The following is a 14898-nucleotide window of genomic DNA, read 5'->3' as shown; positions in this document are numbered from 1 at the left end:
CTGGCTTGGTTTGCGGTCTGTAATGACAGTGATTCTAAGTGAGCACTGACTGTTCAGTCCCTAACCTATTCAATCTTTCCATATAACACAGGTCCTCCAGACCCGGCAACGTCGTTGTAAATTTTCTCTGTACTCTTTCAACCTTATTTACATCTTTCCTGTGGGTAAATGACCAAAACTGCACACAATATTCCACATTAGGCCTCACCAATGTCTTATACAACTTCAACATAATATCCCATCTCCTCTACTCAATACTTTGATTTATGAGGGCCAATGTGCCAAAAGCTTTCTTTACTTTTAATCCTAGCGTAATCATGGGATAAATTACAATGATCAATTAATCTACCAAATGATACGTCTTTGGAATGTGGGAGGAAACTGGAGCACCTGGAGGAAACCCACACGTTCACGGGGAGAACGTACAAACTCTTTAAAGACAGAAGTGGGAAATGAATCTGGGTTGCCTATGCTATAAAGCGATGTGCTAATCATCACATGGGAGATTGACTTCCAACGATTACGTGTTCAGGCCTCTCCTAGTCCAATTATGGTCCAAGTGCAGAGGGGGAGACACTGAAGCGGATTGAACAGTTCACTAAATTTTACTAAGAGCTGTGCAGAACAAAAGAAAAATAATAAACACGAAGCCAATCAGGCTGTTAACTAAAACTCTAAAACTGAAAGCTAATGCCAATAATATGGCTCGGAAGCAATAACTTAATACTAAATACATTCCGCTCCTTTACAGCGTCAATCTAAACTGTAGTCTTCTTTCCCGGAACAAGGACCAAGGTAAGCAGAGGGTATTACTGCTGTGCTTCACTCAAGACTCGACAAGACTGAAACGAAAGGAAGGACAACCACAATGAAACACTAATTCACTGCACCATGCATACTAACGAGAGTGATTGCCTACCGCCTTCAACAAGGGTGCCCAGACTCTACAGCAGAGTCTGTGGTTGTGACAGCAGCACCAAATTTCTTGGTGTTCACCTGGTCCCTCAACACCAGCTCCATAGCAAAGAAAGCCCAGCAGCGTCTCTACTTTCCGTGAAGGCTGAGAGAAGTCCATCTCCCGCCCCCCCCCATCCTCACCACATCCTACAGAGGTTGTATTGAGAGCATCCTGAGCAGCTGCATCACTGCCTGGTTCGGAAATTGCACCGTCTCAGATCACAAGACCCTGCAGCAGATAGTGAGGTCAGCTGAGAAGATCATCGGGGTCTCTCTTCCTGCCACTAGAGACATTTACACCACACGCTGCATCCGTAAAGCAAACAGCATTATGAAGAGCCCCACGCACCCCTCATACAAACTCTTCTCCCTCCTACCATCTGGCAAAGGGCACCGAAGAATTTGGGCTCTCACGGCCAGACTATGTAACAGTTTCTTCCCCCAAGCCATTAGACTCCTCAATACCCAGAGCCTGGACTGACACCAACCTACTGCCCTCTACTGTGCCTAATGTCTTGTTTATTATTTATTGTAATGCCTGCACTGTTTTGTGCACTTTATGCAGTCCTGGGTAGGTCTGTAGTCTAGTGTAGTTTTGTGTTTTTTTTTACGTAGTTCAGTGTAGTTTTTGTATTGTTCATGTAACACCATGGTCCTGAAAAACGTTGTCTCGTTTTTACTGTGTACTGTACCAGCAGTTATGGTCGAAATGACAATAAAAAGTGACTTGACTTGACTTGAAGATCTTGAGACTATGAGCCCAGTAATGGACTTCCCCATCATTTTTCCTGCAGGTGGTCGTCCCTCCCACAAATAAAATGCAGGACGTCATCTGCCCCTCAAACTCATTGTTGGAAAATGTTAGGTTTTACCTTGTATTTATATAATGTGCTTATCACTTCTCTGTTTCTCTTACCGTAAGTGTGAATGTACCATGTAGGATTGTCACAGTGGATAGTTAAAATGTGTATTTGTGTGTTACGATTGTACTTACAATAGGTTGGGTTTACAGTATCCCATCCTCACCCATTCTATCAGTGACTGGTACCAATAACTCAGATGGCTGATGTTACTGAGTATTCGAAGATTTCTTTGTTCACCTTTGGATCCCATGCCTCAGTCGTTGAGGCTCTGAACTCTGAACTCCAACCCCCCTCCCCCAAACCTCTCGGTCTTTCTCACCTTATTTGAGGTGCTTCTGAATTCTTTTTCTCTCTCTTTGAGACTGGCCTGTTGTTATTTTCTGTGACTTGGGGACCAAATTTTGTTTGATGCCATTTCTATGAAACACCTTGGGCTGTTTTATTGCAATAGGGTTGCCATATGTAAATGTGAAATGCTGTTGTTGATCTCAGCAAGCTGCCTTAGGTTGTTGCATGGTGGAATCAATGACACCAGAAGGCTATTCGGCTCTCTTGCAGAGCTTCTCACAAAATGCAGGATTTAAAGGAGGTCTGGTATGTAAGACAAACCTGATCTTCACTGTTGAGATGGTTGCCCCGTACCTAAAACTTGGCCGATGGAGCAGAAATTGCAAGAAATATGGAAGTCTTACTCTGGCAAAGTCTGCTGTTTTTCATGACTAAATTATGTTGTTTGTTTCAGGAATTGACAGGTGGTTCTCTGGGATGGGCCTTCATGAAAAGTTACGCTGGAGAAAGGACCTGACACAATGGCGCCAACCTATTGGCACAGAAAAGTGAGGAAGTCCCTTTCTCTACATTCTTTGTATTTTTGGGTATGAAGGACTTAGTGTGGTTACTAACATGTGCATTTGTGTCTATTAGTATATGGGATTAAGTTATTTCTAACAGGGCGTGCAAAACAGATGCATGTGAATTGGCAGCCACTTTGTGTCATGTTCTACTGAAGTTTGCCTTAATGCTTTAAGATAGATTGCATGAATTGACAGCCTATTTCAGACAATGCTAGATTCACCCCCAATGCGACCTTACTCATCTGTGTATGTCCTTGCGTGTATGTGTGTGCATGTGTGCACGTGCGTGTATGTGTGTGTGTTTGTTTGCGTGCCTGTTTGCATGCATGACATTAGCCTTTGCACGGCTGCCTGCTTCCCCTTTCAGCTCATTCCGGTTATTGCTGACTGTCATCGTGGGCTATTTCTGAAGCTACTCGTAGCTCACGCAAAGTCACTACAGAAAACAAAAGTCCGATTCCCTCCACCCAGCATACTCTATCCCTGCATTCCACAAGGATGCAATGGCTGCTCTGGACTGGTCAATATTTCCACTCTAATTCTGGAGATTACTCTGAATCTTCCAACTTCTCCCGACCACCCCCCCCCCCACCACCCCAACTTGTATTTCTTAATGTGCCTCCATTTGGAAGTTCCAGAGCAGCACCAGGGAGAATACATTTTTAGAGTGATTCATTTATGTCCCCTCTTTCTCGCATAGAATCATAGTTATAGACCACTATTGCACAGAAACAGGCCTTAATGCTTTATGATGGCCTTCAGCCCATCTAGTCTGTGCTGAACTATTAATCTACCTAGTCCTATCCCAACCTTTACCCTATCTGTGCCTGTCATACTTTTGTATGCCTCTCTTGTATACAACTTTTGTTGCCGCTTTTCTGTGCGTTACCTAAATCATCGTGAAGCCGTGGGAAATCTCCGTTTTGTCTCCTTCCACCTCTGTGAAGCTGGGAAATGGAACTCCACACACCCTAAAGTAGACAAGTGGTTTAGGAGTAATTCATCTGTCCAGGAAGAATCAGTCAAATCTATAGGAGGGTAAAAGGATAGTTTATTCTGTCTGGGACCGATGTGAATAAGCTTATTTTAGATGTGAACCTCTTTTGCAATTGTACCATTTCACCAACCACTTGATATGTATATACTGTAATGATACTGAAGAGAGAAAGTTTCAGAGGTCTCTGTGGAGCTGCTGTCTGTCTGCATGAAGGTAAACCCATAATAGAGATGTTCTGCTTTGCATAATGTAAATTGTTTAATATATAAATTACCATTTTTTATACTTCAATAATAAGCTTTATTCATAATAGAAGAAGAAAGAGTGCAGACTGTTTACATTCATGGTCATTACATGCAGCAATTGAATAATAATGCAATATTCAGTAAGCAGAAACTTGTAAAATTAGTCAGCTCCATCATGGATACTAGCCTCCCTAGTATCCGAGACATCTTCAAGGAGGGGTGCCTTAGGAAGGCGACGTCCGTCATTAAGGATCCCCACCACCCAGCACATGCCCCCTTCTTACTGTTACAGTCGGAAAGGAGATGCAGAAGCCTAAAGGCGCACACTCAGCGATTCAGGAACAGCTTCTTCCCCTCTTCCTAGCCACCTGATTTCTAAATGGACATTGAATCCATGAACTCCACTTCCCTACTTTTTAATTTCTCTTTTTATGCACTACTTATTTAACGTAACTATTTAATAGACATATATATACCTACCTTAATTTCAGTATTTTTCTCTATATTTATTTATCATGTATTTCATTGTACTGCTGCCATACAGTTAACATATTTCATGACCTTTGCCTGATTCTGATTTTAACTTATTTTTTAAAACCAAGCACCATTACCGCTTATGTGGCTCCTGGGGTGATACACCCTTTCATTGTTTGAGGGGCTTCCTCATCTGACTCAGCTCCTCCATACGCAGTAGCAGAAGGGGTCCAGACTGTGGTCGTTCCCCATAGAGCCTTAGTGTTGGCTGTGACAAGCTTTAGCGCATCCCTTAGTACGTATTCCTCCAGTCGGCAGCGTTCCTTTATGAACATCTCACTGTGCTGAAACACCAAGTTTCAGACAGACCAAAAGCCTTCACCCAGCAGAACCTGATCTGTCTCCGTGTTGCCCCTGAGAACAACCCAAAGATTAGAGAGTCCTCTGTTACACTGGTACTGGGGATGAACCGAGACATGGACCCTAGCATCCTTCTCCTCACAATCTTATCAAATCCACAGTCTGCAAAGCAGTTGGTGACTGTCTCTTCCCCACCACATTTGCTCAGGGGACCACCCCACAGTTTCCATGGAGGTTCTATCCCACACTGCTTGATGGACGTGTGGTCAAGGGTGTTTGCTTGGAAGAATTCTTTTCGCAAAGGTTAGGTAATGCAGCAATGTCTAGCTGGCCCAGACATTGTGTGGCGATGGGAACACCAGGGACCAGTAGAACTTCAGGCATTAGTGACACGTATGCCCACCTACTTTGGATCCATGTACAGCCTGATGCAGCCACACACAAAGGTAGTCATCAGGATGAGGGCAACATTGGCCACACTTTTGCCTCCGTTCTCTGGGGAGTTGTGCATCGTGGCCCATCGGACTGACTCCATCTTGGGCCTACAGATGGACTGGTGATTACTGAGGTGGAAGAGTGTGGAACAGGCCACATCCAGGCCCTAAAAGCACATCACACTTGATGGTAAAGTTTTTCCCAGTTATTGACAGAGAGTGGTGTTTCCACAGACCTAATTTTTGTTCAACCTTCCCAACACACCCCAACCAATTACTGTTACACGCCTTGGCCCCTTCGAACCAGATTGGAGGTCGGCACAGTTTGCTCCCAACTCTAATGCTAAGCTAGTGACTCTTTGCCTGTCTCTGTAATCTCAGGTTGAAGTTGGAACTGGAGCAGGAAGCCTTGATCAATGGGAATCTTACCATGGAGACCAACCTGATTGTGTTAGATACCCTGGAGCTGTTGATCCAGGTATGAGATACAGTGGTCTTCTCTCCACCCACACTGAACCACATCCCCACCCCCACCACCATCATGTTCAACAATTGCTAAGTTCATGGAGTCATGGAGTCAGAGAGATACAGCACAGATCGTTCAGCTCACTGATCCATGCCAACTAGCAGCCGTGCCCTCTCACCAACCCTGCATTAATCCTATTTTATTCTCCCCACGTTGTCATCCACCCTCCCCAGTCACCTACACAAGAGCTTAAACTTGCATTGGCCACTAATCTACCAACTCACTCTTCTTCGGCTCGTGGGAGGAAGCAGGAGAAATCCCATGTGTTCACGGGTGACAAAACTTCACATAGACAGTACCTGAGATCAGGTGCTCAGACTGTGAGGCAGCAGCTCTGTGAGCTGCACCACTGTGTCTCCCCATTATACATGCAAATCGTTCTCAAGCAGTTAGAAATGGCATTGTATTTTTCTCTTGAATTCTACCTTTACTGTTCCACTAGATCTCAAAATTAGAGAAAGTGTCCATGGACCGGACTTGTTATGTCAGGAATAGTTCCAAAATCAAACCATCAGCATTATAATATTTTATCTACTGATATCTACTTAATAGTTTACTTTTCATCTGATTATTTTGCCCTGCGGTTACCGGTTCTAAGTTTATTAGTTAGTTGGCCTCTCTAGTTACATGCTTTCGCGGTCATAGTTACACAAACAGTTCACTATTCCCCTACTCAAATACAATGGGAATATTAACTTAAGGGTTTACTTATTAATTAATATTGTGTGTTGGACCTATTAGATATTTCAAGGTCTAGATAAGATTCAAGCACTGTTACCATGAGCACCTTGTTTAGCAAGCTGTATATGTGCTTGAAGGATTCGAACTTTGGCTTTCATTCTTGGGGTAAGAGAGGAAGGACGCAGGGCCACGACGTTCCAGAACTGATTTCCACCAAGTATTTAACAACATTTTCATCTTTCCAGCTGAGCAGCCCAATGCCCGAGTTAAAGTCTGTGGTCACAGGGGTCCTGAAGGTCTTGTTTCACAGCTTGTCCTGCAACCAGAGCATCCTGTACCTAAAAAACTGCTTCAACACCCTGCGAGCCATCATTGCAAAGGTAACCAGGCATTTCATGAGCATTGTAAATGAGGGAATTGTTTAATGTGAGAATTAAATGAAATACGTTTTGACCCCTATGTAGGCTTAAAGAGACGATTGTTCAGAACAAAGTATTTAAAGGTTCAAAGGTTCCTTTTATTGTCAAAGGATGCATGTACAATACAACTCTGATATTTGTCTTCTCCAGATAGCCAAGAAATACAGAAAGACCATGGGAGTTGATAAAAGACATCAACTTCCCCCTCCTCCCCAGGCACAAAAAAGGAAAGAAGGAACGCACGCACCCCAAAACTCCCCCAACTCTCCCCCACAGAAAAAACTGTGACAATAACACTCCCCGACCCCCTCACCAGACAGTAAAAACAGTGACAATAACAATCCCCAAACTGCTCATCCGCGGATAAAAAAAACAGCAATCCCGACCCCCTCAGGAATAGTTACTGCATGGAAGGAGGGCCATTCAGCCCATCATGTTTGCACTAGCTCTCTTCCAGAGCAACTCAATAGTTCCACTCATGAATCCTTTCTTCATAGTCTTGCATTTTTTTTGCCCTATGTGTATATCCATTTTTCTCTTGAAGGCCAAAATTGAAACAACCTCCTCTTCACCTAGAGATAAGTCATGAAAGGTTACTGTCACACACTGTGCATCAAAAAAATCTTCCTGTTGCTCTTATTTCTCTTAACTCTTAAGCTATATCTCTGTCCTCAGACCCTCAAAACTCCAGCCAGAGGAAACATGCTCCCTCTATCTACTCTATACCGAACCCTCACCATTTCACATACTTCTGTCAAATCTCTCCTTAACCTTCCCTTCTGTAAAAGAAACAGCTCCAGCTTCTCAAATTTACCTTTGAACTGTGCCACCTTATTCCAAGAACCTGTTTTGCAAATTTTTTCTGTCCCCTGTCTAATGCATCACATCCTTTCTGAAGTGGTGATCAGAAATGAACATTCATTGTTCCATCTGAGGCTGCACCCATGTTTTATAAAGGTTCAGTATTGCTTTCCTTTCATTCTCTATGCCTCAACTGATAAAATCCAGAACTGTGTACAACTTACTGGTTTTTTAACCACCCTGTGACGGCCAGTGATCTGTACACACATACCCTTCTCCTTGAATCTTTTACTCCTGCATGCCTTATAGAACAATTTCCTTTATTCTATAGTGAACGCAGCAGGCCAGGCAGCATCTCTAGGAAAAGGTACAGTCGACGTTTCGGGCCGAGACCCTTCATCAAGACTAACTGAAGGAAGAGCTAGTAAGAGATTTGAGAGGGGGAGGGGGAGATCCAAAATGATAAGAGAAGACAGGAGGGGGAGGGATGGAGCCAAGAGCTGGACAGGTGATTGGCAAAAGGGATATGAGAGGATCATGGGACAGGAGGCCTAGGGAGAAGGAAAAGGGGGGGGGGAGCCCAGAGGATGGGCAAGGGGTATAGTCAAGGGGACAGAGGGAGAAAAAGGAGAGCGAGAAAAAGAATGTGTGTATATAATGGATGGGGTACGAGGGGGAGGTGGGGCATTAGCGGAAGTTAGAGAAGTCAATGTTAATGCCATCAGGTTGGAGGCTATCCAGACGGAATATAAGGTGTTGTTCCTCCAACCTGAGTGTGGCTTCATCTTTGCAGTAGAGGAGGCCGTGGATAGACATGTCAGAATGAGAATGGGACGTGGAGTTAAAATGTGTGGCCACTGGGAGATCCTGCTTTCTCTGGTGGACAGAGCGTGAATTTCCAGCATCTGCAGAATTCCTCGTGTTTGCGTCCCTTATTCTATATTACTTCGTCTTTTTCTGAATAAAATGCATTAGTTCACATTTCTCCACATTAAACAACTTCTGCTATCTGCCTGCCCATTATTTACGTTGCTATTACTATCCTCTTCATTGCTCACAATACTACCAAGTTTTGAGTTATACACTAATTTAGAGATTATGGGTTTGTACCCCTAAGTCTAAATCATTGATACAAATCAGAAAAAAAAAACAATGGCCTTCCTAACAATGATGCCTGGAGAGTACCATTAGTCGCCTTATGTCTATATGCACAAACCCCTGTTACCTGCTCCTTACGTTGCACCTCATCAAAGACCTTCTGGATTTTGTGTACCGGCACATTGGCTGCTTGACAGTCTTTGATTGTGTGTAGTTTTGCATTGATTTTATTATATTCCTTTGTTCTAATGTGAATGTCTGCAAGGAAATGAATCTCAGGGTAGTGTCTGGTGACATGTACGTACTTTGATAATTAATTTACTTCGAAATTTTGAACTTTGGCAGCATTACTCTTCAAGTCTGCTACCTTATCAAAAAACTTGTTCATATTTACTAAACATGATTTGCCCTTAATAAGTCCATGCTGGCTTGGCTTAATTAATCTATTTTCTTCGCAATGCATTTTACTCCCACCCTAGATCAATACTTTTAAAAGCTTTCCCACCTCCAAAGTTAAACAGAATGCTCTGTAGCTCCTTGGCCTATCCTTGAAAAAGGGACAAACATAAAAGTTGCTGGTGAACGCAGCAGGCCAGGCAGCATCTCTAGGAAGAGGTGCAGTCGACGTTTCAAGCTGAGACCCTTCGTCAGGACTAACTGAAGGAAGAGTGAGTAAGGGATTTGAAAGTTGGAGGGGGAGGGGGAGGGGGAGATCCAAAATGATAGGAGAAGACAGGAGGGGGAGGGATGGAGCCAAGAGCTGGACAGGTGATAGACAAAAGGGATACGAGAGGATCATGGGACAGGAGGTCCGGGAAGAAAGACGGGGGGTGGGGGGACCCAGAGGATGAGCAAGGGGTATATTCAGAGGGACAGAGGGAGAAAAAGGAGAGTGAGAGAAAGAATGTGTGTATAAAAATAAGTAACAGATGGGGTACGAGGGGGAGGTGGGGCATTAGCAGAAGTTAGAGAAGTCAATGTTCATGCCATCAGGTTGGAGGCTACCCAGACGGAATATAAGGTGTTGTTCCTCCAACCTGAGTGTGGCTTCATCTTTACAGTAGAGGAGGCCGTGGATAGACATGTCAGAACGGGAATGGGATGTGGAATTAAAATGTGTGGCCACTGGGAGATCCTGCTTTCTCTGGCGGACAGAGCGTAGGTGTTCAGCAAAGCGGTCTCCCAGTCTGCGTCGGGTCTCGCCAATATATAAAAGGCCACATCGGGAGCACCGGACGCAGTATATCACCCCAGCCGACTCACAGGTGAAGTGTTGCCTCACCTGGAAGGACTGTTTGGGGCCCTGAATGGTGGTAAGGGAGGAAGTGTAAGGGCATGTGTAGCACTTGTTCCGCTTACATGGATAAGTGCCAGGAGGGAGATCAGTGGGGAGGGATGGGGGGGACGAATGGACAAGGAAGTTGCGTAGGGAGCGATCCCTGCGGAATGCAGAGAGCAGGGGGGGAGGGAAAGATGTGCTTAGTGGTGGGATCCCGTTGGAGGTGGCGGAAGTTACGGAGAATAATATGTTCTTAGTGGTGGGATCCCGTTGGAGGTGGTGGAAGTTACGCTTAGTGGTGGAAAAAGGGAGTAATATACTTCCTATGGTCCTCTGGCATCACCCACATATCCAAAGAATTTTAAAAGATTATGATCGGTGATTCCACAGTTTTCTCCCCAAACTTTCCCTAAAATCTTATGATGCATCGGTTCTGATCCTCATGATTTACCCTCTTTAAGTCTGCCCAATTTTCTAGTACCACCACGATATCGATCTTTAACACTTTCACAGTCGCAGCTATCTCTTCTTTCACTGCTGCTTACTGAGCACTCTCTTTGCCCGTGAAGATTGATGATAAGTATGAAGTTAATACCCCAGCAGTGACTTCAGCATCCAAATGTGCTTCTCTTTGTGATCTTGATGGTTTCGATTTCCCCATCAATGGGCTGATTCCCATTTACTATATGTTGCCAACTAATCTTTCTCTTACATGCTTGCTCTGCTTCTCTTATTTGTGTCTTTACTTCCCTCCCGATTCTTTTGCAATCTGTCTGGCTCTGGAGCTATTTGCAACCTAACATTTGTCACATGAAATGCATCTTTTTCCTTTGTCTTCCGCTGTGACTCCTGCATCAACCAGGGAGCTCTGCTTTTGCTTAACACTCATGGAAATTTGCCTCACTGCAGCAGAACCATTCCTTCTTTAAAAGCAGTCTATCTTTTTTATGACCTGTCAACCTTCCCTTTTACACAGCAATTCTCATCCCAAGCTCTTCCTCCAGTTAATTATTTCTACATTTAATTGTTCCTTCGCTTTTTCTTACAACGAACCTAAATCTTACGATATGAAACGCTTTCCTGTTGAAACCTGTTGTGGTTGACTCGTCTTCATTCCCCAGAACCAGATCCGAGAATGCATTCTTCTTCGTTGGGTGCACTGCCCTTAAAAAATAATCCGGAACTCGTTTCAGGAGTTTCTCACTTCCCTGTCCTTAACAGCATTATGATCATAGTTTACTTTGGGCTAATAAAAGTGCCCCATTATTACTATCCTATAGCTTTTACAACTTTTAACTTCTGTATATTTTTGTTCCTCTGTATTTCTCCCCTTCAGTACCTTCTTACTGTTTGCTGTTTCTAACAGTTTCTGTCATTCACCCTTTAACGTTATTCTCTCTCCAGCACACACACACATTGTCTTTCATCAACTTTCTTTCCTTCACTCTCCACCCTGAACAATCATTGATGCTTCAACCCAACAGTGGTCCAAGTACCCCTGTGGAGCTCCTGATACACTTTCGCCACTAATCTGATCGCTGACGGCTTTCCCCACACGCCCCCCCCCCACTTGCCTCATTGCCAATAGAACTCCAGTCCTTAATTTGGTAAATGAGCTGCAGTCTCATTTGAGCCTGCAACCACTGACCCCGCATCTCCAAACCCCACCCCTCCCACCTAAAACATCCTAAGCTAGAGATGCCAAGAGCACATGTCATCCCAGTAAACCATTCACGACCTCAGACAGTACTGAAGGTTACATCAACACTCCTATGACCAGCCTTCGTTTAGTGTGTCACAGCTACACCCTTTGGTGTGCAATGTAATTTCAGGCCCTGTTGTTTCTATTTCCCACCCCTTAAAACAGTCCCATGGGGATGATTCAGTAGTGTGCTGCATGTTCTTTGCCCAGTAGTCCTCAGCTTCTCTGATGCTCCATTTCCAGACTCAGTTTACCTGCTTCCTGACTGAGGCCCTCCTTCACTTTCTGTCCATTTGCATCCCTCCGGTTCTCTGTTTCCCCGAGGTTCCACTGCAGATGCAGTTCCTCTTTTCCTGAAGACTCGGGTGGGGTAAAATTCCTCTGATTAGGATAAAGTCGGATTCTGTGAGTGTGGAAAAGGACATCAACTTGTGAAGAAAATATCTCAGTTCTGCAGTTTGCAGACATCCCACCCTGCAAAAACTCATTTCAGGGTGGTAGCTTCATCAATTTGCGGGAGACTTCGGGGAGAGGTGGGATGTCTGCAATAGAGTAGCTCCTTAGCAGCTGGCCAGCTAGTTTAAATAAAGTTAGCTATGCTAATGAACGAATGACACCTGTTAAACTCACCTCAACACATCTTTACAGTCTTAACCCACCATGGGCAATAGAAAAGTCATTGTTGCAAACAGTGCAGCGAGCAACACTGTCATTATGTTGACCCCTATTAGACAGGGGTACACTTTAGTGTAGTCTGGGGTGACGTACGTTTTATACTTTTTTGGAGCACTCTGCAATGGCGCGCTCTCGCTCGTGCTCTCTCTCTCTCTCTCTCTCGTTGCTTGCGCGCTCTCAAGCGCTCTCTCCTGCTTTCTCTCTTGCGCGCGTGTGCTCTCTCTCGTGGTCGCTCTCGCGCTCTCTCTTGCTTTCTCTCGCTCACTCTCAAAAAAATTGATTTCCGTGATATTGTATATAACTTGCGGGCATCAGGGAGCTACTATTCATATGCAGGAGACTCCTGGAACTTCCGGGAGAGGTGGGATGTCTGAGTTTGTCCGTTTGCAAATCTGTAAATAGTTTATGTTTCTATTTGTATCTGTGTGTGTGTGTGTGTGGTGGGTGTGTGTGTGTGTGTGGTGGGTGTGTGTGTGTGTGTGTGTGTGGTGGGTGTGTGTGTGGTGGGTGTGTGTGTGTGTGTGTGTGTGTGGTGGGTGTGTGTGTGTGTGGTGGGTGTGGGTGTGTGTGTGTGGTGGGTGTGTGTGTGTGTGTGTGTGTGGTGGGTGTGTGTGTGTGTGTGTGTGTGTGGTGGGTGTGTGTGTGTGGTGGGTGTGTGTGTGTGTATGGTGTGTTTGCATGTTGCCTCTGTAAGCTTGCATGTATGAGTGTTTGAGCACGTCTGAATGCATGAGCATATGTGTGCGTTCTGTACGTGTGATTGTGTGTGCATAGCACTCACACTTATGTCCGAGTGTTTTAACAAATACAGATTGCCGCTGAATTGCCTAAGCCTCTGTTAACACTGATTGCTGTTGGTTAGCTGTTGTTCTGGGCTTGTGTGGGGGTAACTGGCTGCTGTCTGTGTCCCTGCTGCAGTTTCCGGAGGCACTGTTTGAGGGGGACTCAGAGCATCCCATGGACCTGTGCCTGCTGCTGCTGCAAAAATGCACAAGTCACTTCCAGAGTACACGGGTCCAGGCCTCGGCCTCGCTCTATCTGCTCATGAGACAGAGTTACAGCGCAGTGAGTGAGAAACCATTTCATTTACACAGTAATAAGCTATGAGTGTCAGCTGTCTTCAACAGAAGCTGAATAACTAGTTGAAAATCAAACAAAAATATGTGGATACTGGAAATCTAAAATTTAAAAAATTGAAAATGTTGGAATCACTGAAGAGCCTAGGCAGCCACCTCCAACCTGCTGGGAATTTCCAGCATCTTCTGTTTTTATTTGAGTTAAAACTGCAAAGTTGATGAGACAAAAGCAAGAATAAGTTTCTATCAGGTAACAGTAGCTGTGAGAAGTAGTTGGGATCACATGAGCTCTGGTTACTGTTTCTGTGTTGGTGTTCTTTACATTTCCCACTTCGTTATGAATCCCTACACCAGCTTCTGTGAGTTTCAACCATAGTAAGGCCTTTTGGTACTGTGGCGCAGATAGCAATTTCCTCACGGGATGGAACAGTATGGAGCAGGAAGCCACCTGCTTGGGGTGGATTAAAAACCTATTAAGATAGATAGAAGAAAGATTGTAGATAAAGAGATACACACACAAACTGCTGGAGGAATTCAGCAGGTAAGGGCAGCTTCAATGGAGAGGAATAAACGGTCGATGTTCTGGGCCAAGACCTTTCGTCAGTCCCATTGAAGGGCCTACGTCCGAAATGTCGACTGTATGTTCCTCTCCATAGATGGAAACTGATCTGCTGAGCTCTTCCAGCATTTTACATGTTTTGCTCTGGATTTCCAGCATCTCTTGTGTGTAAGATAAAGAGGTCTGCACTCTTGTGCCAAGAGCTGATAGAAAAACAGACCTGGAGATGAAAACCAAACAATAAAATCTGATATTTAATATGGAGCAGAATACTTTCCAGGTACATTGTTACTAACCTGGGACTTGTGTTCAGTATTTTCCTCAAGCAAAGATGTACATTACCCTAAGCCTGGCATCCTTGGCAGAGAAACTATCCAACCAGGATAAGCAATGTCTCCAGACATCCCTTGGTATGATCCAAACTTATCTGGAAACAGACAGGGCCATGGAGAAAACCAGTTTCCCTGGGCAGGTAAGCAAACTCTAAGCCTCAAATGATATGTTTGTTTTGTAGGAACTGTGAGATTTGTGTTCTGTTGGTGCAGCAGCCTTGTTGGCTGAATCAGATGGTGTCAATATTTCTGGTTACTTGCTTAAGATGCTAATATTGTTCTGAAGCATCCAGTCTCAGGACTATCTTCAGACTGGGCCTCAGCCTGGGAATCAGGCCAGGAAAACTCAGCCTGAGCCCTGCCCACGTACCTCTGATTGTCTGGCTTGAGGCCTTCAGGCCGTCGCTGGAGATTAACAACACTTGTCTAAGTGGGTGTTGCACAGGATACAGGGCATGAGGACAGATCAAGAATCCTGGTCTTGGCTTTCTCTATTCTTTTAGAGTTGGTCCAACTGGTCTGGGGGTCTACCTCTACCACTGCGCTTCACCTGAGGCACATCAGAC

The 14898-nt window shown here is 44.6% G+C and overlaps 1 protein-coding gene across 3 annotated transcripts in view; it reads left to right on the top strand.

The window, feature by feature from the left end:
- The window catches only part of LOC140188166 (dedicator of cytokinesis protein 7-like), a 255411-nt gene that overhangs the window by 197826 nt on the left and 42687 nt on the right, over positions 1-14898 (top strand). For all 3 annotated transcript variants that reach the window (XM_072244167.1, XM_072244166.1, XM_072244168.1), the window contains exons 32-36: positions 2563-2656; positions 5566-5662; positions 6637-6771; positions 13284-13430; positions 14314-14472. In XM_072244167.1, the coding sequence (XP_072100268.1) occupies positions 2563-2656; positions 5566-5662; positions 6637-6771; positions 13284-13430; positions 14314-14472 (632 nt within the window). The remainder of the gene's footprint in view (positions 1-2562; positions 2657-5565; positions 5663-6636; positions 6772-13283; positions 13431-14313; positions 14473-14898) is intronic.

This window comes from Mobula birostris, chromosome 26 (genome assembly GCF_030028105.1).
Source record: "Mobula birostris isolate sMobBir1 chromosome 26, sMobBir1.hap1, whole genome shotgun sequence".
Lineage (NCBI taxonomy): Eukaryota > Metazoa > Chordata > Chondrichthyes > Myliobatiformes > Myliobatidae > Mobula > Mobula birostris.
Note: the sequence above shows the minus strand (reverse complement) of the source record. Positions and strands in the feature narration are given on the sequence as shown.